Here is a 25,873-nt window from a genome sequence, read left to right as displayed (position 1 = left end):
TGCAGCCTTTATATAGGGCCCAGCCTGGCCCTGATTGGCTGGGTTCTGCACAGGCTCCCTCCAGCCTGCTTTAACCCTTCCTCTGCCAAAGTGGGGGAACTGCCACAGTACAAAGCAGCTCTGATAAATCTTGATTTGGTTTTGGTGTTGTATTTTGATGATTTCCAGACTGTATTTACACTCCTGAAGTTCTTGTGGCACCTTAGAGACTAACAAATTTATTAGAGCATAAGCTTTCGTGGGCTACAACCCACTTCTTCGGATGCATATAGAGTGAAACATATTGTTCCTGGCTTTATTGATTTTGTTCCAGATGTTATGGCTTGTTCCACCATCCTGGCTGATGGTGCTGCCCAAGTATGTGAATGTTTCTACATTGCTGAGAACATAATCCTTTATCTGTACTGGGGATGGTGAGGCAATATTAAAGGTCATGATATCTGTCTTATTGTGGTTAATTTTCAGTCCAATTTGCTGGCTGAATGCATTGAGTCGAGTTGTTTTTTCATGTATATGGTGTTGGGTATGTGATAAGAGCACATCATCATCTGGGAAGTCCAGATCTTCAAGGGATGAGAAGAGTGTCCATTTAATGCCTCTTGTTATGTCTTCTGTTGTATGCCGCATTACCCAGTCGATGGCAATGTTGAAGAGGATTGCAGATATGACACACCCCTGACGTACTTCTGTTTTGACTTCAAAACTGAGCTCACTGTGATCAACACTGCATGTACCCTTGAAATAGAAGCTTTTAATGACGTTGATTATATGGAAAGGAATTCCATATGCCTGCAGAATGCACCATAGGCAGGTCTTGTGAATGCTATCAAAAGCCTTCTCAAAGTCTATGAAATTTATGTAGAGTTGCCGTTGCCATTCTAAGCACATACACAGATACATACAATTAGGAACCTTTACCTCAAAGTTTCATCAGGCAAATGAGCAAGGCTGGGAAATGTAGTTAGGGTTTTGTTTTTGCAGAGGTACTGAGAAGCCTTAAGCGGTCTCTGAGCCCTGTCTGCACTCAAGCTTTAATCTTATTAAAGGAGTTGAACAAGACAGACGCTGCTTCCTTTATCAGCAAAGCAAGGCTAGGAGAGAGAGGTTAGCTAGAGTTTAGCATATTACTAACCCCTCTCCTCCAATGTGACCATGAGCTTTAAGAAATGGTCCAACTCATTCAAGATGTTGGGAAGGAATTTGAGGCAAGGTGGATGGAAAAGCATCAGTTACTGACAGACAGCCCCAAGTCTGACAGAGACAGACAGATTCTGATCCCACTTACATTGCTTGTATGCTAGTGCAGCCATTGATATCCTGCTTCTCTCTGGTGTCAGAGCAGAACCAGCCCCAGTGAGTCAAAAGTCACATTGCCAATGGTGACTTCACAGAGAGAAGCCTCAACAATTAGGCCTAAGTTTCAGAAGCTGTAAGTTTAGGCCCTGTGAGGTAAGAAAGCAAATGAACACGTGCTTTACAGAGGCCCAGGGTCTGACTTGTTATTGCTCTAAGGCCCTTTATGACATTTAAGTAACAAATCCCTCTTACCCCACTGGAATGTCCCTAGTAGGAGGGTGCTCAGGGGCCAGCTCTACACCAAACCCTCATCACCCCAGGCAGCCACTGTAAGGCCTAGAATACTCAGACGTGGCTTTAGGCCATCTTTGCCCACCCCTTGTGCCTGCACTAAGTGCAGGGCCGGCTTTAGCAAGAGTGGGGCCCGATTCCTGGGGGCGGGGCTTGCCGGCAAGTTAAATGCCTTTCAGAAGTCTGGGCAGATTGTGTCAAGGGACTGCCACAAAGTTGAGGTAGGGTAGGCTATGAGTTAAAAATTGTTCTTATAAAAGTTATCAACATTTCTTTTATCACTTTTTCCCATTTGACCCATCTTTCCTCATTGCTAATATAACATAGGCAGGCAATTGTTCCATTTCTCTTATTCTAACTAACACATTTCTTTAGCTGGTGTTTGCTTTTGCAGCCATAGTGGTAAGATACATTTACTGGTTGCAGTCACCAGAATTCTAAACAGGTAAATAAATAAAATAAATAGAACTGGAAGGGACCTTGGTCATTGAGTCCAGCTCCCTGCCTTCACTAGCAGGACCAAGTACTGATTTTGCCCCAGATCTCTAAGTGGCTCCCTCAAGGACTGAACTCACAACCCTGGGTTTAGCAGGCCAATGTTCAAACCACTGAGCTATCCCTCCCCCCAGGTGTAGCTCTAGTGGAAAATTATGACTAAATACTTTTTGCACACCAGTCATACACAACAACATGAAGACTTTTGGTTTGCTTTTAAAAAATTGATGCCAGATCTATTTCAGGGATATATCCCACAAATTCCTATTATAAAGGTATGTCTTGTCCATTTTTATCAATACATTCAAATGTGGGCAACCAAAAGCTGCGGCCCCTGGGGGGAGGGAGGCAGGCAGCAGGTCTCCGTGCACTGCCTGCAAGCGCCGTCCCCACAGCTCCTGTTAGCCGGTTCCCGGCCAATGGGAGTGTGGAGCTGGTGCTCAGGGCAGGGGCAGCATGAGGAGCTGCTTCACCCCCCACCCTTCCTCACTCTCCTCTCCCTATCTCCCCCCCCCCCCCCGGGGGCCGCAGAGATGTGCCAGCAGCCAGCCACTTCTGGGAGCATCGTGGGGCCAGGGCAGGCAGGCAGCCTGCCTGAGCCCCACTGCACTGCCAGACTTTTAGTGGCCTGGAGATCACGATCGCCTGACAGAGGCTCCAGGATCGACCAGTCGATTGCGATTGACGGGTTGGTGACCTCTGCATTAGATCATCTGGTCTGATCTCCTGCATATCATAGGCCACTAAATTTCACCTAGCTGCCACTGCATTGAGTCTAATAACTCTGTGTTTTAAACATAAGAACGGCCATGCTGGGTGAGACCAGGTCCATCTAGCCCAGCATTCTGTCTTCTGACAGTGGCCAGTGTCACATGCTTCAGAGAGAATGAACAGAACAATTTTGAGTGATCTGTCCCAGATGTCCAGTCCCAGCTTCTGGCAGTTGGAAGTTTTAGGGATGTCCAGCACATGGGATTGAGTCCCTGACCATCTTGGCTAATACCAATTGGTGAACCTATCCTCCATGAACATACCTAATTCTTTTTTAAACCCAGTTATACTTTTGGCCCTCACAACATCACCTGGCAACAAGTTCCACAGGTTGACTGTGGGGTGTGTGAAGAAATACTTCCTTTTGTTTGTTTTAAACCTACTGCCTAATAACACTGCTCTACAGCCAAAATGCTTCTGAAATAAATGTAGTCAAACTTTACTAATTCTGGGTCACTGAGAATGAAAATGATGCTTAAAATTGTTGATTGGCTCTAGTTTTCAAGATATGCTATTGGGTCAGTGTAGTGAGTCGGTGTGGCTCCCCTCCTGCCCAGAAGAGGGAGCCCACGTGCAGGCACCTGAGTGGGTGGAGCCACCGCTGCCTGTCCCCGCCCCCCGGAAGGCAAGGGGCGGGACAGGAAGTATAAAGGCCGGCCGCCAGAGCTCAGTCGGCGGCCAGCCACCGCAGGGAGCAGACGTGCGGCCGGGAGCTCCCGACCAGGAGACCTCTGAGGCCCGAGGCCTGGGCCCTAACTGGCTTGAGCTACCCCGGGCATGCTACGAGGAGGAGCCGCCGGAGCCCGTCCGCGCCCGTCACTGGGAGAATCCCTGGGAGCCCCACCCCACCAACCCTGAGGGTGAGACTGCACCCGAACCCCTCCGCCCCTGCTGCTACCCGGAGGAGCCGCCCGAGGACCGTTGGCCTGACTTCCCGGCAGAGCTACCGGACCTGCCACCAAGCCCTGGCCGAGAGGAGCCCATGCAGATGGACTGGCCCGAGCCCGGTGCGACGAACGAGGTAGGCTCTGAGGGGGATCATGGAAGTAGCCCGGCGGTAGCCGACCCCGGTCCGGCTGCAACCGAGTGTGAGCCTATGTCAGTGTGTTGCGGTCTGGATACCCCACTGACCAGCAGCGGCAGCAACCACTGCTAGGGCCCCGGGCTGGAACGCAGTGGAGTGGGTGGGCCTGCGTTCCCCCCCTGCCACCCCCTGCTCATGGGTGGCAGGCTTCCCCCTCACCCAACGCTCGGCTACAGAAGCCTAGGCATACCCTACCTATCTGCTGGCTCGCTCAGCCCCTGCAAACAAGGGCCTGAGCTTAAACTGTGTTTGCCCCGCCCTGATCCAGGGCCTGGGCTCCTGAACTGTTTATCCGCTCAGCCCCTGCAAACAAGGGCCTGAGCTTAACTGTGTTTGCCCTGCCCTGATCCAGGGCCTGGGCTCTGAACTGTTTACTCGCTCAGCCCCCTGCAGCCAAGGGCCTGAGCTTTACCGGTGTTTGCTCCGCCCCTGCACTAGAGAGCCGGAGCTTCGGGACTAACCGACTGCTTGTTCCCACAGTAGTGAGTCGGTGTGGCTCCCCTCCTGCCCGGAAGGGTCGAGCCCCGGCTAGGACCGATTATAGTCAGTATATACGACCCTTAACTTGGGAATGGCGGAGGATAAGTGAGTTATAAAGGGAAGGGATCTCAATTTAAACCAGAAATGACTAAAATATATCTTTGACTGGATCTATGAATAAATCTGTGACTGGGTTTGGACAGTACTTGCTTTTTAGGCAAAACAATGAATGATGCAATCTGAAGCTGGTATTGCGTCATACATGATATGAATTGCATCATGTTATTCCTAGAAGTCATGGATGATGCAATCATAACGAAGCTTACATCACTCTGCTGAACAAATTGCCCTATATCAGCTCTAGAATCATACAGTGTCGTGCTCTCTTATTTGTCAGTGTTTGATTTTGCAAAGGGACACATTTCTGTTTAGCCAAAGTGAGCAGAGATGGCTCGTACTTGTGTGAACAGTGCAGATAACTTCTGCTATGTTTGTGATGAAGTGACTTTTGCATTACAAAAGCGCAGTATAACTACTATGGTTAAGAAAGGCTATCACCTTTATTTTGGCTGCAAAATTGGAGATCAGGACAAGAGGTGGGCCCCATAAATATGCTGCAACACTTGTGCAACAAATCTTCGCCAGTGGTTGAACAGGAAAAGGAAATCTATGCCTTTTGCAGTGCCAATGATTTGGAGAGAGCCAACAGATCATATCAGCAATTGTTACTTCTTCATGGTGCCTCCAATTGGGAAAGGTGTGTCAAAGAAGAAAAAGTGGACTGTGCATTATCCAAACATTCCATCAGCTATACGCCCAGTACCCCACGGAGAAGGACTGCCGGTTCCTGATGCACCAGAATCATTCTCACTTGAGTAAGACGAGGAAGAGGATGAAACTTCTGGTCCTGAACCATCAATGTCACAGGACCCACATTTTCTCCCATCCTCCTCCTCTGACCCACAGCTCATAAGACAAGGTGAACTGAATGACCTTGTCAGGGATTTGGAACTACCCAAGAGTAAGGCAGAGCTGTTGGGCTCCAGACTACAGCAGTGGAATCTCCTGGCAGGTGATGTTAGGGTTTCCATGTTCCGTGACCGTCCAAAGGATCTTGTCCCATTCTTCTTCATGGAAAGTGATCTTGTAGCCTGCAACAACATCGATGGTGTGATGGCAGCCCTCAACATCGTTCACGATCCAGATGAGTGGAGACTGTTCATTGATTCATCAAAGACGAGTCTTAAAGCTGTTTTACTGCATAATGGCAATGTTTTGCCATCAATTCCAGTTGGTCATGCAGTCCATATGAAGGAAACCTATGACAACATGAAACAACTTTTGAGGTGCATAAACTATGACCAACATCAGTGGCAGCTTTGTGGCAATTTGAAGGTTATTGCTCTCTTGCTTGATTTGCAGTGGATACACAAAGTACTGCTGTTTTCTCTGCGAATGGGATAGTCGTGCAAGAGATTCCTACTACATCAAGAAAGATTGGCCACTCCAACAGTCATTGGAGCCTGGGAGGAAAAGGGTTCAGCATCCACCACTTGTTGAATCAAGGAAGATTTCGTTACCCCCCTTACACATCAAGCTGGGTCTGATGAAGAACTTTGTCAAGGCCATTGACAAAACACAAGCAGCTTTCAAGTACCTCCATGGAAAATTTCCAAGGTTAAGTGAAGCTAAGATAAAGAAAGGTGTCTTTATTGGTCCTCAGATTCGTGAACTTCGAAATGATGCATTTGACCATGCACTGCGTGGCAAGGAAAAGACGGCATGGAAAGCCTTCCAGTTAGCGGCAATAAATTTTCTTGGAAACAAGGCAGACAGCTACAGGTTGTTGGTGGAAAACCTCCTCAAGGCATACAAAAGCCTTGGTTGCAACATGTCACTAAAGATACATTTTTTGCACTCTCATCTAGATTTTTTTTTCCACCGAACTGCGGAGCAGTGAGCGACGAGCACGGCGAGCGATTTCACCAGGACATTGCAACAATGGAGAAATGCTATCAGGGCAAATGGAGCCCATCAATGCTTGCAGACTATTGCTGGACAGTGACAAGAGATGCTCCATTTAATGAATACAAGAGACAAGCCAAGAAGCGCCAAGTAGACACTGAATAGGACTAAACTATGTACATAATAGTTTTTTGCCTTTTGTTTCATAATAAATTTTATTTATATAACCCTTTTGCTGATTTTTAAAGTGTTACATAAACAGGACAGGTGAAATATTATCATGTAAAGCAACCATAAACACATGAAAAGACCTAGGTTTACAATTTATGATTAAAACTCTACTATCTACACAATATACATAGACATAAAATGTAAAAACTTAAATATCTTAGAAACAGTAGCCAATCAGTTGTTTTAATTGTCATATTTGAATTCAGCACATCAAAATACATAATAAATAGCACATTTTATCTCTGAAGCAGACGACTTAAAAATTGTAGACCAGTGTAATTTCACGAGGTGACTCCTAGTTTTTGTGTTATGTGAAGGGATATATAACACTTCACTGTTTGCTTTCTCCACACTATCCATCATTCATAGACCTGTCATATACCCCCTTAGTCATCTCTTTCCTAAACTAAACAGTCCCAGTCTTTTTTTAATCTCTCCTCATGTGAAATCTGTTTCATCCCCCTAATCATTTTTGTTGTCCCTCTCTACCTTTTCCAATTGCAATATATCGTTTTTGAGTTGGGGTGACCAGAACTGCACACAGAGTTCAAGTTATGGGCATCCCATGGATTTATACAGAGGCATTATGATATTTTCTGTGTTATTATCTATCCCTTTCCTAATGGTTCCTAACATTTTTAGCTTTTTTGTCTGCAGCTGCACATTAAGCAGATGTTTTCAGAGAATTATCCACAGTGACTTCAAGACCTTTCTTGAGTGGTAAGTAACAGCTAATTTAGATCCCATCATTTTGTATGTAGAGTGGGGATTATTTTTTCCAGTCTGCATTACTTTGTACTTATCAACTTTGAATTTCATCTGTCATTTTGTTGCCCAGTCACTACGTTTAGTGAGATCCCTTTGTAACTCTTCGCGGTCAGCTTTGAATTTAACTATTTTGAATAATTTTGTATCATCTGCAAATGTCACCTCATTGCTCACCCCCTTTTCCATATCATTTTTCCAGACCGTGCTAAACAGTACAGACCCTTTGGGGACCCCTCTATTTACCTGCCTTCATTGGGAAAATTGAGCATTTATTCCTACTCTTTGTTTCCTATCTTTTCAACAGTTACTGATCCATGAGAGGACTTTCCCTCTTATCCCATGACTGCTGAGTTTGCTTAAGAGCCTTTGGTGAGGGATCTAGTCAAAAGGCTTTCTGAAAGTCCAAGTATACTATGTTCACTGGATCACCCTTGTCCACATGCTTATCGACACCCTCAGAGGGTTCTAATAGATTAGTGAGGCACTATTTCCCTTTACAAAAACTGTGTTGACTCTTCCCCGACATATGTTCATCTATGTATCTTATGCATCTGATGAAGTGGGCTGTAGCCCACGAAAGCTTATGCTCAAATAAATGTGTTAGTCTCTAAGATGCCACAAGTACTCCTGTTCTTTTTATGTATCTTATAAATGCTGTTCTTTATTATATTTTCAACCACCTCACCTGATAACTGAAATTAGGCTTACGGGCCTGTAATTGCCAGGATCGCATCTGGAGTCTTTTTTAAAAATTGGCATTATATTAGCTATCCACCAGTCATCTGGTATAGGGGCTGATTTAAGCCATAGATTACATACCATAGTTAGTAGTTCTGCAATTTCATATTTGACTTCCTTCCAAAACCTCCTCTGCAGATACCTCAATCTAAGATAGTTCCTCAGATTTTTCCCCTAAAAAAAATGGCTCAGATGTGGGGATCTCCCCTACATGCTCTTCAGTGAAGACGGATGCAAAGAATGTATTTAGTTTCTCCGCAACGGCCGTGTCTTCCTTGAGTGCTCCTTTAGCACCTCAATCGTCCAGTGGCCCCACCGACTCTTTGGAAGGCTTCCTACTTCTGATGTACTTAAAATATTTTTTGCTGTTACTTTTTGTGGCTTTAGCTAGTTGTTTGTTGGAATCTTTTTTGCCTTGCCTTATTATACTTGACTTCCCAGAGTTTATACTCCTTTCTATCTTCCTCATTAGGATCTGACTTCTAGTTTTTAAAGGATTCCTTTTTGCCTCCAGTCGCCTTTTTACTCTGCTGTTTAACCAAGGTGACTTTTTCTTTTTTTTTTTCTTTTTGGTCCTCTTACTGTTTTTGTTTGTTTTTTATTTGGGGGTATGCATTTAGTGTGAAACTCTATTATGGTGTTTTTAAATAGTGTCCCTGCAATTGGTAAGCATTTTACCCTTGTGACTCTTCCTTTTAATTTCAATTTAACTAGCTTCCTCATTTTTGTATAGTTCCACTTTTTGAAGTCAGCTGCTACTGTGGTGGATTTCTTTGGCATCTGTCACCCTACAATGATGTTAAATTTAATTACATCATCATTGTTCTTACTCAGAGGTTCAGCTATATTTACCTCTTGGACCAGAACCTATGCTCAACGTAGGACTAAATCAAGAATTGCCTCTCCCCTTGTGGGTTCCAGGACTAGTTGCTCCAAGAATCCATCATTTAACGTGCCTAGAAATTTTATCTCTGCATCCCTTCTTGATGTGACATATACCTAGTCAATAAGAGAGTAGTTGAAATCCCCAATTGTTATTGTGTTTTTGGTCTTCGAAGCCTCTCAAACCATCCTGAGTATTTCATAGTAACCATCACCATCCTGGCCAGGTAGTATATTCCTATACTCTTATTTTACTAACAATATCTATCGAGAGAAATTCTAGGTACTGTTTGATTAATTTAAGATTTTTACTTTATTTGATTCTATGCTTTCTTTCAAATATAGTGCCACTCCCATACCAGCATGACCTACTGTAATTCATATATATTTGTACCCTCGTACAAAACCCTGTCCTAATAATTTTTTGCCACACCACCAATCTGTGTGTCAGCCACAAATTTTATCAGCAGTGGTTTTTTTATTTATTTCCAGAGCATTGGTATGTAATCTATGGCTTAAATCAGCTTCTATGCAGTTACCTTTATCAATCTAACTTGTAATTTCATCAGCAAATGAATTCAGGTTTATTTGACTAGACTTATTTTCCATAAAACCATGTTGATTGGCAATACCTATATTCCGATCCTTTAATTTTTTATTGATTTGACTTCTGCATTAGCTGTTTCATTATTTTGCTTCATATTGAAGTCAGGCTAACTGTCCTCTAATTACGTAGATCATCCCACTTACCCTCTTTTGAGTACTGGAATAATATTAGTACTCTTGGGTGCAAGTTATCCAGGCCTGCAAATTTAAAAATGTTTATCCGAAGTAGATGCTATTTAACATCCTCATTAATGGACTGGAAAGTACTTCATTACCCACACGTGATAAGAATACATCCTCCTGCTTCTTTCCAAATTCAGGTCACAACTATTTATTGATCACTTTTGCCTCTCCTACACTCTTACTAACAATTTTATCATATCAATTTAGTAATGGACCTATATCATTTCTAGGATTTCTTTTGTTCCTTATTATCCTTTGCTCTGCCAGCCATAGATATTTTTCTCTGATGTCTTTAGTATCCCTTATCCATTTTCTACACTTTATAATGTCAAATTTATATTGATTGTTGTCTCCTTCCTCCTTTTTTCCATTTGTGGAAAGTGATTTGTATTTACTTTATCACATGTGGATGATGAATACTACACCCACTTCTGATGTCAACATTTTAAAAAAGATGTTGAAAAATTCAAGTGGGTACAGAAAAGAACCACAGAAATAACAGGTAATAAAAGACTGTTAAATCTAGCAGAGAAAAGCAGAGCAACAACAAATTGCTGGAAGCTGAAGCCAGACAAATTTAAATTTTAAATAAGGCACACATTTTTAAACAGTGAGGTTGATTAACCATGGAACAAGCTGCCAAGGAAAGTGAACCTAAAAACAGCCTTACTGGGTCAGACCAAAGGTCCATCTAGCCCAGTATCCTGTCTTCCAACAGTGGCCAATGCCAGGTGCCCCAGAGGGAAGTGGTGGATTCTCCATCTCGTGATGCCTTAAAAATCAAGATCTTGCCTTTCCTGAAGACATGCTTTAGACAAACAAGTTATTGGTCTCAATGCAGGAGTAACTAGGTGAAATTCTATGGCCTATATTTCTCAAGGAGCCAATATTAAAGGCACAACTTCAAACTATCCCAGTGCAAAGGAAAGACAGTAGGAGACCAATATGGTGCTGTCAGGAGCTCTTTACCTGAAAATCAAAAAGGAATCCTACAAAAAGTGGTAATATGGACAAATTGCTAAGGAAGCGTACAAAAGATTAACACAAGCATGTAGGGACAAAGTCAGAAAGGTGTAAATCATTTTGTGCCTTAGCCTAACAAGGGACATAAAAGGGAAGGAGAGCTGATGACATCAAGAGGGCTGAAGTGTTTAATGCCTGTTTTGCTTCAGTCTTCACTAAAGTCATATGTAAGACACAGGAGGTAACTGTCCTGCTCTACTCAGCAATGATGAGGCCTCAGTTGGAGTACTGTGTCCAATTTTGGGTACTACACTTTAGGAAAGATGTGGATAAATTGGAGAGAGAGTCCAGAGGAAAGCAATACAACTGATAAAAGGTTTAGAAAGCCTGACCTATGAGGAAAGGTTAAAAAATAGCTGGCACAATCTCCAAACTGTTAGCAATTATCTTTGAGAACTCATACAGGGCGAGTGAGGCCCCTGAGTTCTAGAAAAGAGCAAACATAGTACCTATCTTTAAAAAGGGGAACAAATAGGATCTGGGGAATTATAGACCAGTCAGCCTAACTTCAATACCTGGAAAGCTACTGGAATAAATTATTAAACAATCAATTTGTAAGCACCCATAAGATAAGGTTATACAGACTAGCCAGCATAGATTTATCAAGAACAAATCTTACCAAACCAACGTAATTTCCTTCTTAGACAATTACTAGCCTAGTGGATGGTAGAAACAGATGATGTGATATATTTTGATTTTAGTAAAGATGTTGACATAGTGCCACATGACATTCTCAAAAGAAAATTAGGGATTTGTCACCTAGATGATATTACTGTAAGGTGGGGTGCACAACTGGTGGAAAGACCATATTCCAAGAGTAATTATCAATGGTTCACTGTCAAACTGGAAGGGTATATCTAGTGGAGACCCACAGGGCTCAATTCTGGGTCTAGTACTATTCAATATTTTCATTAAAGACTTGCACAATGAAGTGGAGAAGCTGCTCATAAAATTTACATGAGATAAGATGGCCATACTGGGTAAGACAGTGGTCCATCTAGTCCAGTATCCTGTCTTCCAACAGGGGCTGGTGCCCCATGCTTCCACATGCTGGTGCCACATGCTTCCATCCCCTGGCATCCAGTCCCAGCTTTTAGCGCTCAGAGATTTAGGAACACCTAGACCATGGAGTTGCATCCCTGACCATCTTGGCTAATAGCCATTGATGGACTAATCTCCATGAATTTATCTAATTCTTCTCTGAACCCAGTTACACTTTTGGTCTTCACAATATCCCCTGGCAATGTGTTCCTCAGGTTGACTATGCATTGTGTGAAGAAGTAATTCCTTATGTTTTTTTTAAACCTGTTGCCTATTAATTTCATTGGTGACCCCCTAGTTCTTGGGTTATGTGAAGGGGTAAGTAACACCCTTTCACTTTGTCCACACCATTCATGATTTTATAAATCTCTATGATATTCCCCCATTAGTTGTTTCTTTTCTAAGCTGAACAGTCCCAGTCTTTTTAATCTCTCCTCATATGGAAGCTGTTCCATCCCTCTAATCATTTTTGTGGCCTTTCTCTGTACCTTTTCCAATTGCAATAGATCTCTTTTGAGATGGGGCAACCAGAACTGCATACAGTATTCAAGATATGCGTGTATCACAGATTTATATAATAGCATGATGATGGTCCATGTCTTATTATTTATTCCTTTCCCAATGGTTCCTAACATTCTTTTTACTTTCTTGACTGCATCTGCACATTTAGTGGATTTTTTCAGGGAACAATCCACAATGACTCTAAGATCTTTCTTGAGTGGTAATAGCTAATTTAGACCCCATCATTTTGTATGTATAGGTGGCATTGTTTTCCACTGTGCATTACTTTACATTTACAAACACTGGTTTCAGACTGCACACTACTGAGCAAAAACACTGACCCAGGAACCTATCCTTGTAACAAAGCCCGATGCCAACTCTGTCCACATATCTATTCAAGTGACATCATCATAAGACCTAATCACATCAGCCATGCCATCAGGGGCTCGTTCACCTGCACATCTACCAATGTGATATATGCCATCATGTGCCCGCAATGCCCCTCTGCCATGTACATTGGCCAAACCGGACAGTCTCTACGCAAAAGAATTAATGGACACAAATCTGACATCAGGAATCATAACATTCAAAAACCAGTCGGGGAACACTTCAGCCTCCCTGGTCATAGAATAGAATCATAGATTCTGGTCACTCAATTACAGACCTGCGGGTGGCAATTTTGCAACAGAAGAGCTTCAAAAACAGACTCCAATGAGAAACTGCTGAGCTTGAATTGATATGCAAACTAGATACAATCAATTTAGGCTTGAATAGAGACTGGGAATGGCTGAGCCATTACAAACATTGAATCTATCTCCCCATGTAAGTATTCTCACACTTCTTATCAAACTGTCTGTACTGGGCTAGCTTGATTATCACTTCAAAAGGTTTTTTTTCTCTTACTTAATTGCCCTCTCAGAGTTGGTAAGACAACTCCCACCTTTTCATGCTCTCTGTATGTGTATATATATCTCCTCAATATATGTCCCATTCTACGCATCCGAAGAAGTAGGCTGTAGCCCACGAAAGCTTATGCTCAAATAAATTTGTTATTCTCTAAGGTGCCACAAGTACTCCTGTTCTTTTTATAAACACTGAATTTCGTCTGCTTTTTGTTGCCCAGTCACCCAGTTTAGTGAGATCCTTTAACTCCTCACAGTCATTTTAGTTAAATCCAATCTTGAGTAATTTCATATCATCTGCAAGCTTTGACACCTCACTGTTTCCCCTTTTTTCCAGATCATTTATGAACAGTATTGGCCCCAGTACAGTAATTTGCAGATGACATCAAGCTGGGAGGGGTTGCAAGCACTTTGAAGGACAGGATTAAAATTCAAAATGAACTTGGCAAATTATTGAATTTCATCTTGTTGATTACAGACCAGTTTTCTAAAGGCAAGTGCAAAGTACTACACTCTGAAAGGAAAAATCAAATGGACAGCAACAATGGGGGGAAACTGGCTAGGTGGTAGTACTGCTGAAAAGGATCTGGGGGTTACACGGGATCACAAACTGAAGGAATCAACAATGTGATGCAGTTGCGAAAAAAGCTAATAATCATTCTGGGGTGTATTTAACAGGAGTGTTGTATGTACGACACGAGAGGTAATCATCCCATTCTACTTGGCACTGGTGAGGCCTCGGCTGGAGTACTGTGTCCAGTTCTGGGTACCACACTTTAGGAAAGATGTGGATAAACTGGAGAGAGTCCAGAGGAGAACAACACAAAATGATAAAAGGTTTAGAAAACCTGACCTATGAGGAAAGGTTAAAAAAATAAAATAAACCCTTTTAGTTACATGCTCTTTAAAATCCATCTCAGTCCTCCTAATTTCTTTCTTACATATTGCCTATTGGCTTCATTAGGGTTAACCTTCCATATTCTGAAGGACCTCTCTTTGTCTTGAATAATCTCTTGAACCTGGTATTTAGCCTTACCAGTTAACTTCTTGCCTTCCTGGTTCTTCTAAAGTCCTCATCTTTTCAATCTGTTTGTGGACAGATGTCTCTCCAAGCTTCTAATCATTCTCCTCAACTGCCTCTGAACCCTCTTTTTTTCGCTGTACCCTTTCTGAAATAGGGTGACCAGAACTGAACACTGTATCCCAGATAAGAATATCCTGTTGATTTATATAAAAGGCATAACACCTGCAGCATACTATTCCTAACATTTTGTTTACTGCTTTGAGCCCTGATGCCCACGGACAAGGTCATTTTCCCGACTTCTAATTTAACTATGGGAAGCCAGCAATGTTACTATTTGTTTATAGTTTGTATTACAGTAACATCTAGGGAATCTAATCAAGGATCCAGGATCTCATTGTGCTAGGTGCTGTACAAGCAATTAATGTCCGTTCCTGCCTGAGAGATCTCATAATCTAGGTCCCACAAGATACAATGGATGGATGAAAGAGAGAAATGGGCTATGGCCAAGTTAACAGGAAGATGAATTCTTTGCTTCAGTCTTCATGGCTGAGGATATTAGGGGGATTCCCAAACCTGAGCCATTCTTTGTAGGTGACAAATCTGAGGAATTGTCACAGATTGAAGTGTCACTAGAGGAGGTTTTGGAATTAATTGATAAACTTAACAGTAACAAGTCACGGGACCAGATGGCATTCACCCAAGAGTTCTGAAAGAACTCAAATGTGAAATTGCAGAACTATTAAATATGGTTTGTAAACTGTTCTTTAAATCAGCTTCTGTACCCAATGACTGGAAGATAGCTAATGTAACGCCAATATTTAAAAAGGGCTCTAGAGGTGATCCTGGCAATTACAGACCGGTAAGTCTAATGTCAGTACCAAGCAAATTAGTTGAAACAATAGTAACAAATAAAATTGTCACACACATAAAAGAACATAACTTGTTGGGCAAAAATCACCATGGTTTCTGTAAAGGGAAATCATGTCTTACTAATCTATTAGCGTTCTTTGAAGGGGTCAACAAACATGTGGACAAGGGGGTTCCAGTGGACATAGTGTACTTAGATTTCCAGAAAGCCTTTGACAAGGTTCCTCACCAAAGGCTCTTACGTAATTTAAGTTGTCATAGCATAAGAGGGAAGATCCTTTCATGGATTGAGAACTGGTTAAAAGACAGGGAACAAAGGGTAGGAATAAATGGTAAATTTTCAGAATGGAGAGGGGTAACTAGTGGTGTTCCCCAAGGGTCAGTCCTAGGACCAATCCTATTCAACTAATTCATAAATGATCTGGAGAAAGGGGTAAACAGTGAGCAGGGGCGGCTCCAGGCACCAGTGCAGCAAGTGCGTGCCTGGGGCGGCAAGCTGCGGGGGCGGTGTGCTGGTTGTTGTGAGGGCGGCCGTCAGGCTGCCTTCGGCGGCATGCCTGCAGGAGGTCCGCCAGTCCCGCGGCTTCGGCGGTAATTCGGCAGGGGGGACGCTGAAGGCGTGGCACCGGCGGACCTTCCGCAGGCATGCCGCCAAAGCCGTGTGGCCAGCAGATTGCCTGCAGGCGTGCCGCCGAAAGCCACCTGACTGCCGTGCTTGGGGCGGCAAAAACCATAGAGCCACCCCTGACAGTGAGGTGGCAAAGTTTGCAGATGATACTAAACTGCTCAAGATAGTTAAGACCAAAGCAGACTGTGAAGAACTTCAAAAAGATCTCACAAAACTAAGTGATTGGGCAACAAAATGGCAAATGAAATTTAATGTGGATAAATGTAAAGTAATGCACATTGGAAAAAATAACCCCAACTATACATACAATATGATGGGGGCTAATTTAGCTACAACAAATCAGGAAAAAGATCTTGGAGTCATCATGGCTAGTTCTCTGAAGACATCCATGCGGTGTGCAGCGGCAGTCAAAAAAGCAAACAGGATGTTAGGAATCATTCAAAAAGGGATAGAGAATAAGACAGAGAATATCTTATTGCCCTTATATAAATCCACGGTACGCCCACATCTTGAATACTGCGTACAGAAAAGAGCAACTAAAATGATTAGGGGTTTGGAATGGGTCTCATATGAGGAGAGATTAAAGAGGCTAGGACTTTTCAGCTTGGAAAAGAGGAGACTAAAGGGGGATATGATAGAGGTATATAAAATTATGAGTGATATGGAGAAAGTAGATAAGGACAAGTTATTTACTTATTCCCATAATACAAGAACTAGGGGTCACCAAATGAAATTAATAGGCAGGAGGTTTAAAACAAATAAAAGGAAGTTCTTCTTCACACAGTGCACAGTCAACCTGTGGAACTCCTTGCCTGAGGAGGTTGTGAAGGCTAGATCTATAACAGGATTTAAAAGAGAACTAGATAAATTTATGGAGGTTAAGTCCGTTAATGGCTATTAGCCAGGATGGCTAAGGAATGGTGTCCCTAGCCTCTGTTTGTCAGAGGGTGGAGATGATGGCAGGAGAGAGATCATTTGATCATTACCTGTTAGGTTCACTTCCTCTGGGGCACCTAGCATTGGCCACTGTCGGCAGACAGGATACTGGGCTGGATGGACCTTTGGTCTGACCCAGTATGGCCGTTCTTATGAGCAAGTTTAGCATAGTAGGAGTAGCCCCAGTTCTTGTAGGACAAGTATTTTTCAGACATAGCAGCAGAAGTAAATTCTAAGAAGGGATTTGAAGGAGGACAAGGAGTTTTCTCCATGTGTAAGGGCAGCATGGGAGAAAACACAAAGGTGCTGGTGGGACAAGTGGACTAGCAGGCGCATGACTAGCACTGCTGGCATAGCAGAGTTGGGGGGGCAGGGTCAATGGCAAGATAATAGAAATATTAAGTAGGATGGGACTAAATTATGAAGGGCGTTAAGGGTCAAGATGAGACACTTGTGAAGCAATGTGTATGAGGAGTCCAAAACCCCTCTTCCACTGTGAATTTCACCTGCCATTACTTTCCAAGTCAGCTAGCGTGGCTAGGTCTTTCTAGAGTTCCTCAGTCTTGATACAAGTGCTGGAGTTGTACTTGCTAGACCCAATTCACACACACACTGGAGTGATGCTCTGGTTTACAGTTACATCTGCATTGCTACAAATGGCCACGTAAGGCACAAGGCATAAAAATAAGGAATAAATGGTCAGTTTTCAGAATGGAGAGAGGTAAATAGTGGTGTCCCTCAGGGGTCTATACTGGGACCAATTAGGTTCAACATATTCATAAATCATCTGGAAAACGGGTTAAATAATGAGGTGGCAAAATTTGCATATGATATAAAATTACTCAAGATAAGTCAAAAGCTGACTGTGAAGAGTTACAAAGGGATCTCAATAAACTGGGTGACTGTGCAACAAAATGGCAGATGAAATTCAATGTGGATAAATGCAAAGTAATGCACATTGGAAAACACAGTCCTAACTATACATACAAAATGATGGGGTCTAAATTAGCTGTTATCATTCAAGAAAGAGATCTTGGAGTAATTTTGGATAATTCTCTGAAAACGTCTGCTCAATGTGCCAAGGCAGTCAAAAACGCGAACAGAATGTTCGGAACCATTAGGAAAGGGATATATAACAAGACAGAAAATATCAGAATGCCACTATGTAAATCCATGGTACTTCCACATCTTGAATGCTGTGTGCAGATTTGGACTCCCCATCTCAAAAAAGATCTATTGCAATTGGAAAGGGGACAGAGAACAGCCACAAAAATGATTAGGGGTATGGAACAGCTTCCATATGAAGAGAGATTAATAAGACTGGGACTTTTCAGCTTGGAAAAGAGATGATTAAGGGGGGATATGACAGAGTTCTATACAATCTTGACTGGTGTAAAGAAAGTGAATAAGGAAATGTTATTTACTCCTTCACATAACACAAGAACTAGGGGTCACCAAATTAAATTAATAGGGAGCAGGTTTTAAACAAACAAAAGGAAGTACCTTTTCACACAACACATAGTCAACCTGTGGAACTCTTTGCCAGATGATAGTGTGAAGGCCAAGACTATAACAGAGTTCAAAGAAGAACTAGATACGTTCATGGAGGATAGGTTCATCAGTGGCTATTAGCCAGGATGGGTAGGGATGCAACACCATGTGCGCCAGAAGCTGGGAGTGGACAACAGGGGATGGGTCACTTGATGATTCCCTGTTCTGTTCATTCCCTCTGGGGCAGCTGGCATTGGTCTGACCCAGTATGGCCGTTCTTATGTAGAGCAACAGAATCAGGTGCACAGGTCTTGCGACCTTCTCCAATTAGCTCTAGAGGCCTATCATCCCCACTCTTCAGCTTGGCCTTGTCCAAAGAAGCTGGACTAGTTGCTGCCTCTGGGGACCTCTGTGCAGGAATCAGTGTCCTTTCCACTTCTCTACATACCCAGAGGAGGCTAGCAGGGGAAGGGGAAGAGGAGAAGATCAAGCGTGAGCCCACTGTTACCATGTGGTAGCTGAGGGAAGCATTGAAGACCTTTGAACCCACTCCTTTGAAGGAGTATAGTTCATAGGTGTCCCTTAGTACCTTAGGAGGCCTTTCAGTCCAAGAGCCTTATGTGAAGTTTCCCTCTGGACTGGGGCCCAGTTCTACACGAGGATGTGTGGGGGTAACTGGGAGTGACTTCATTAAGCCCAACTCTTTTCTCACTCGTCGAGCCCAGTGTGAGCCACAATACTGATTAGTCTGGAAAGCCTGCCTTAGACTGAGCTTCTTTTCTAATCTGAGCAACCAAAGGCAGAACTCTCTCGGACAGAAAGCCGAAACGAGATACATTCAGATGAGAAATCAGGTGCATTTTTAAAATAGGGAGGGTAATGGATGGTTGGAACAACTTCTAGGGACATGGTAGGTTCTATGTCACTTGAAGTCTTACTGGATGCCTTTCTAAAATAAATGTTCTAGTTCAACCAGGAGTAATAGGCTCAATATAGGAATCATTAAGTGAAACTCTCTGGCCTGTGTTTACAGAGGTCAAATTAGATAAATAATAATGGGTCCATCAGGCCTTAAGTCTATGAATCAGGAGCAACTGCACAGGACTCAATTTTTCTGTAACCCTCATCTGACCCAGGAGTGAGGCCCCTGAAGTCACTGCAGTGTTATATCCCAGTGTAAATCTGCTCTAAGTAAAAGGAGAAGTGGGTCAGAGTCATTCCTTTCTCACTTACAGTTCTCAAATAAAGAACATATCAGATATTAAACTGAGAAGAACAGATTTAAAAATTTTATTAAGATGATGTTAAAAAAAATAGTGAACAGAGTTTGAGCATAGAAGTTTCTGGTTATCAGGGAATACCGTACAGATTATCGAGGGTGCAAAGTTTGGTTTACTGCCTGATGTCAGCTCCCACTGAAGACTCAGTGCTCCGGGCTCACTCTGCTATTTCCGTGCCTAGTGCTGTGTCTCTGGTGCTTGTTGTTACGTGTTTCACTTGCACAGCTAGTTCCCAGTCTGCCTCTCTCTCAGCTGAGCCCCTCCCTGACTAGACCTGCTTGTCTGCCTCAGACACTCCCAAACATTGAGGTCTTCCTGGTGCTTCATGCACCAGCGGAAAGAATGGCTGTGAGGCAGCAGTGCATGGAATAATCCCTCTGGAAAAGGGGTGGTTCCATGTGATCTCTGCCTGTTCCTAGCATCCGCCCTGCATTCGCACACAACTTTTTGGGCTCAGGCACCTTGCCTTTCTCAGAACCCCAACCTTTCAGCATATAAGAGACAAATAGCATGTGGAGAGGAACCGACTTCACAAAAAACTCCTTGACTTGTTGGATTTTTGAGGTACCAGTGAAATGCCCAGATCTATTCAGTAAGGAGGAACTTTCAAATCCCAATGAGGACAGAGATGTAATTCAAAAGGACCTAGAGGGGTTAGAAATCTGGCAGGGAAGCAGAGGGAGGTACAGCCTGGACACATGCAGTTAACATAGTACTTAGACCTGAGTTCGCAATGGGCTGTGGCAGCAAACAGACCAATGTGAGTTTGAAGCTGCATATCCAGAGGCTTCATGCAAACAGTCTCTTGCTAGGGCACAGGTGTGTTCGCACCTGAAATATCATGTTTAGTTCTGGACACGACGACAGGCAGACACTGACAAATTGAAGGGAGTTCAGAAGAGCCACAGAAACAAGCAGGAGCCAGAAGATCTGAGTTATGGAGACAGATTTAAATAATTAAACCTGCCTGGTTTGACTAAGGGGGCAGCTCATTGCTGTGGAAATTTAAAATGAGACCAAAGAACACTAGAAAATGTTCTGTAGTGGATACTCATGCTCTGCCTCCCCCCACCCCCAAAGATGGGCATGATGGACTGGTAGGACTTCTCCAACTCAGGGGCTGCTAGTGTTTTCTAGTCCCGTAAAGTTGGGATCTAGGCACAGCCCTCCCAGGGCCTGGCTCTAGATACAATGACTTCTTTTACTAAAGATTTATCTCCCACCAACAAAGGCTCCTTCCAACCTAGGCCTCACTTTTTATCACTTCTTCTTGAAGGGGAAAGTTGTCTCAGCCACCACCTTTAGTTCCCAAACATTTCCCAGAATTCTTTGAACTGGCCATATTGCTGCTTCCAATGAGGCTTTGCAACACTCCTTGTAAAGGACTCTGGAGCACATCAGAGACCCAAAGTGCCTGCCCCTACACAAGTGAGAAGAAATAGGACCTATTTTCCAGGACATGGGGATGGACACCTTCATAGGAAGGAACAGTTTGGGACTGGCTTGTTGCTTGGGACACTGGTCTGGGGCCACAATTGGACCTTCACAGCCCCACCAGTTGTCTCCATCATGCCCTGACAGCCATTATTCTTTCCCTCTAATCTTTTTTATGTGCTTTCTGCTGACCTCTCTCTGTTTCTGTCTGCCTGCAAAAATGGAGTCTGAGCTGAGGGTTAACAACTTTGCCTGGGCTACAGTGGAGGCTCTTGCAGGGGACTGGACTAGATGACCTCTTGAGGTCCCTAGGTCCAATGATTCTATTAAGGCATGTGCCTTCTTGTGACAGTGTTATGTTATTGGCTCTTGCTCCAGACCTCCTCTCTGGGTATCTGACCAGCCTGTATTGGCCACTCTAGGTTAGTGCATTTGACTGAAATACAGTCCCATTCCTAGCACAAAATGGTTTCACATGAGCCAGTCACCGTCTGTGCTGCATGATGCAGTGGAAAAAATGAGTGATACCTGCCTGCATCAGTCTAGAAGGAATTTCACTCTCATTGAGGTCATGGTTAGTGGGTGAGGAACTCACTTTCCTGTATTAATTCACCTAATCTCTCAATTTCATTCAGTTGCCTGTATCATACCTAGTATGTGCATATACACACTTCAGCCCATGAACCAGGCTAACAAGCTCCAACATCCACATTAGTAATGTATTGGGTACAGTTGGACACAAGACAGACCCCAGGAAGACAGTGATGTGGGATCCTTCTCAACACCTGAGTGACCCTACTGGACCCCCTTTCAATACTACCTTCCCATTCTGTTCAGGAGGGACTCATGGCATATTCCCTTCTTGGGAACTGAAGGCAAGCCAGATGGTTGGAACATCTAGGACAGGGATCAGCAACCTTTGGCATGCGGCTCGCCAGGGTAAGCCAGCACATTCCTCGGCCAGCGCTGCTTCCCGCAGCCCCCATTGGCCTGGGACGGCGAACCATGGCCAGTGAGACCCGCGATTGGCCGACCCTGCGGACACAGCAGGTAAACAAACTGGCCCAGCTTACCCTGGCGGGCCACGTGCCAAAAGTTGCCGATCCCTGATCTAGGTGATTCTGAGACCTGAGTAAGGCAAGGAGAAAAGTAGAAGACTTAAAAGTAAAAGTCACATGTTCTAAGCTTCCCTTTTAAATGGTTACTGGGACAATGAATCATCCCTGCCTATCTCACAAAGTAAAAAAAAAAAATCTACTGTGATACCAGGATGAGGGATAGATAAATCCAACCTGCACAAAGTCACTTGGACAAAGCCTGATGTTTAGAACTGATTATTTTCTGCACATTAAGACAGACTCGAAAGTGAAGGGAGATTGGGTGTGGGAAGGGTCTGTACAGAAAGTTAAACACGGAGAGGGCAGCCCCAAGCAGAGGGCTTGAAGTGCCAGAGTCAGACCCTCACACTGGATTTGTACATAGCAGGGAGCCACAGGAGGGTGGGTAACAGAGAGGGTGGGAAAACAACAAGAGAATGTGTAATTTGGGGAGGAAGAACAGGAGTACTTGTGGCACCTTAGAGACTAACAAATTTATTGGAGCATAAGCTTTTGTGGACTACAGCCCACTTCTTCAGATGCATATAGAGTGGAACTGTCTGTACTGGGCTATCTTGATTATCACTTCAAAAGTTTTTTTCTCTTACTTAATTGGCCTCTCAGAGTTGGTAAGACAACTCCCACCTGTTCATGCTCTCTGTATGTGTGTATATATATCTCCTCAATATATGTTCCACTCTATATGCATCCGAAGAAGTGGGCTGTAGCCCACGAAAGCTTATGCTCTAATAAATTTGTTAGTCTCTAAGGTGCCACAAGTACTCCTGTTCTTTTTGCGGATACAGACTAACACGGCTGCTACTCTGAAACCTAATTTGGGGAGGGGAGATTCTGGCAAATCCACAAAACTGATTACAGTGTCCCCTCAGTGGGTTGTCTTGGGCCTCTGTTTTCATTACAAGCTGGGTTGGAGTTTACTAGTAAAACTCCCCATCCTTAGTGGGACTGTGAAAAACTTGCCAAATGTAACTTTACTAAAAGTTCAAAATATCTCATTTGGGCTGGAAATGTCCCAGGGACAGCTGCAGGATATTTTTGGTTTAGAATGTTTTGAGCACATGAAAATAGGGGCAAATGCAGGTGTCTCCTGAGCCAGGAAGATACGCTATCTTGGGCCCATGGCTGGATGGGTAAAAGTGTGTTATAACCCTCCCCTCACAGCCCCAGTTAAAGTATGCTACAGCTTTTCAGCCCAGTAGGCTCTTTGCCTCTTATCACATACTATGCACACATAGAATCATAGAACCATAAGGTTAGAAGGGAGCACAAGGGGTCATCTAGTCTAACCCCCTGCCAAGATGCAAGATTTGTTGTGTCTAAACCATCCAAGACAGTTGGCTAACCAGCCTCCTTTTGAAAACCTCCAGTGAAGAAGCTTCCACAACCTCCTGAGGCATCTGTTCCATTGTCCTACTGTCTGTATTCCATCTGAAACTGAGTGCAACCTTTATAAACAAGGTGTCTCCAACCAAATCAAGCCACCAAAGACACTATTCTTCCTTCAAGTCCCCATTTCCATGATTGCCCCAGCAATACAGAGAGCCCTGGTCTGAAGCCAGCCCAGTGCTGAATTGCATTTCATTCACCAGAACCATTTCTGAGTGCCTGGGAAATGAGGCCTTTCCAGTGCTTAATTTGTGCCAGGGCTGAGCTCTGGCACCTCTAGACTTGGCAGTTCATAGCCCTGGCACCTCTGGGTCTGGCAGTTCAGAGCCCAGCACCTCTGGGCCTGCTGTATCAGTTATGAATGTAGAAAAACTGCTTGAGCCCTGGCCCCTCTTTCATTACAAATTAAGCACTGGGCCTTCCCCTCTCTCTACACACAAAGTCGAGTTCTGTCACAGGAAAGATAAGGGTTTTCTCAGGGCTGCCCAGAGGATTCAGGGGGCCCGGGGTCTTCCTGCCACCAAATTGCCGCCGGAGACCCGGCACTTCGGCAGCGGGTCCCGAGGCGGAAGGACCCCCCGCCGCGGATCTTCAGGGCACTTCGGCAGCGGGTCCCGGAGCAGAAGGACCCCCTCGCCGCCGAAGACCCGGAGCGGAAGAAGCTCCGGGGGCCCAGACCCCACAAGAGTTTTCCGGGGCCCCCGGAGTGAGTAAAGGACCCCGCTCCAGGGGCCCTGAAAAACTCTCATGGGGGCCCCTACAGGGCCTGGGGCAAATTGCCTCACTTGCCCCCCCCAGGCAGCCCTGGGTTTTCTATCTGCAGAGGAAAACAAGTAAGAGTGCATGTACGTGTCTCTTTGCATGTGTATGATGTGTGTGTGCAGGCATATGGAGGGAGGCCAGGGCAGGCAAAGCAGCAGAGGGTGGCAGCAACTGTTTCTTTGTCCCTGCCCACCTTGCCTCCTCCCCTTTCCAGTCCTGTAACCCAGTTAGTCTTTTTCATCTTAATGCGCTGACCAGAACCTCCCAGTGCAACATTTCCCCTCAATTTACACAGATATGCTGCAGGTGCCCCTCTGAGGAGTGAGTCACATGCATGCAGCTTCTATCAGGTTGTGGATCCCCTCCCAGGTGGAATCAGAAAAGTTACTTTCCTTGGGGCATTCAGAAGAAGACTGGACAGAGACCTGACAAAAAGCTGTAAGGAAGAATCCTGCCCCAGGGGCTGAGACAGATGAGAACAGCATCCCTCTGCAACCCCTCCCTCTCCCCCTCCCCCAGTCTTTACAGGGACCCTCTTTCCCCCAACAAGCGTTTTTGGTTAGTCTCTGCTGCGATCCCCTTTCCCTCCCATCCAGTCTGCTAGGATCTTCCCCTGCTGAGATTATCTCCACTGCTGGGCTCCCCCCTCCAGATTAATACTTCATAAACTGTGGAAGAATGGCTGTCTTAGACACTGCAGAAACCGCCTGAGGCAATGCACCCCGACTGCGAACTGGGAGAGTCCCTGGTTCCCAAGCTCCCCCTCACCTGCAGCCTTTGGCTTGCTCTCTCCAGGACCAGAGCCCCAGTGAGTCCCCTGAGACCCTCAGAGTAAGTAATTGAGGAAGCCTAAACTTTTCCTACCTTGCCAGGTGAGCCAGCGCAGGTGGTGGGTCTCGCTCTGGGCTCTGCCTCTCCCCCTGACGTGCCTGAAGCCTGATTCACTGGCACCTCAGACAGGCCAGAGTGAAGCTCCACCCAGGACAGAGGGTGAGTAAGCGAGCGAGCAAGGCACAAACTCTGGAGAGTTATTCCCCAGGATTGCAAGAGAGCGAGATAAGGGCAGTGCATTCCTGAGCCACAGGCTGTTTGCCTCTCCCTTCCTGCCTTCCCTGCAGCCTATCGCACCAGCTTGGAGCTCAGGTCTCCTCCTGCAGGAAGGGAAAAAACAGCTCCCAGCGGCTCCCAGAGATTCTGAAATTCAACACTTCACAGACTGAAAAGAAAGTGATTTAGACATGCCCTGACTGAGCCTTGCACAGCTCCATTCGGGAGTGTTCCCAGCCCTTTCCCCCAGCAGATGACTAACAGCGAGGTCTGACCAGTTCCAGTGTCCCCCACGGGGTGACAGGATAGCTTGTATTTAGCAGCAGCTGGCCACCCATTCGGGTTAGTTCTAAAGATGATTTCTAACATAGGCTCATGTTGGCAAAGCTGCAACAAAAACGTTCAAGTCCTGAGGGGCCCATAGCCACTTTGACACCTCCTAGGCCCAAGCAATCAGTGAGTAGAATAGGATACAATAACCGTGACATCAACCCCACACAATAAGGGTCATAAATACCCACCCAGATTCCACTTAGAGAGCTAAAATGCTGCCTTTATCTGCACCCAGCACAGCTGCCAGGGCCTGATCCCGCCTCATTGTGGGCTGGTATCCCCTTTGCAATGGAGAGACCTGGAAATTCAC

The 25,873-nt window shown here is 44.6% G+C and overlaps 2 protein-coding genes across 3 annotated transcripts in view; one reads left to right on the top strand and one right to left on the bottom strand.

Annotated features, from left to right (window-relative positions):
• MAPK15 (mitogen-activated protein kinase 15) overlaps positions 1 to 7,996 on the top strand; it is a 148,496-nt gene extending 140,500 nt beyond the window's left edge. Inside the window, exons 13-14 of the mRNA XM_065586422.1 lie at positions 7,271 to 7,333; positions 7,686 to 7,996. Of these exons, the coding sequence (XP_065442494.1) occupies positions 7,271 to 7,312 (42 nt within the window). The 3' untranslated portion in view covers positions 7,313 to 7,333; positions 7,686 to 7,996. The remainder of the gene's footprint in view (positions 1 to 7,270; positions 7,334 to 7,685) is intronic.
• The window catches only part of FAM83H (family with sequence similarity 83 member H), a 54,075-nt gene extending 28,854 nt beyond the window's left edge, over positions 1 to 25,221 (bottom strand). The window contains exon 1 of one of the 2 annotated variants that reach the window (XM_005311631.4): positions 25,048 to 25,221. The gene's annotated coding sequence lies outside the window, so the exon portion shown is untranslated. Of the gene's footprint in view, positions 1 to 24,951 lie in introns of both variants that reach the window. The other variant, XM_042861246.2, reaches the window with a different exon arrangement.
• Between the last annotated feature and the right edge of the window lie 652 nt (positions 25,222 to 25,873).

This window comes from Chrysemys picta, chromosome 2 (assembly GCF_011386835.1).
Source record: "Chrysemys picta bellii isolate R12L10 chromosome 2, ASM1138683v2, whole genome shotgun sequence".
NCBI classification, from domain to species: Eukaryota; Metazoa; Chordata; order Testudines; family Emydidae; genus Chrysemys; species Chrysemys picta.
The sequence above is the reverse complement of the archived record's forward strand: the minus strand, read 5'-3'. Positions and strand labels throughout refer to the sequence as shown.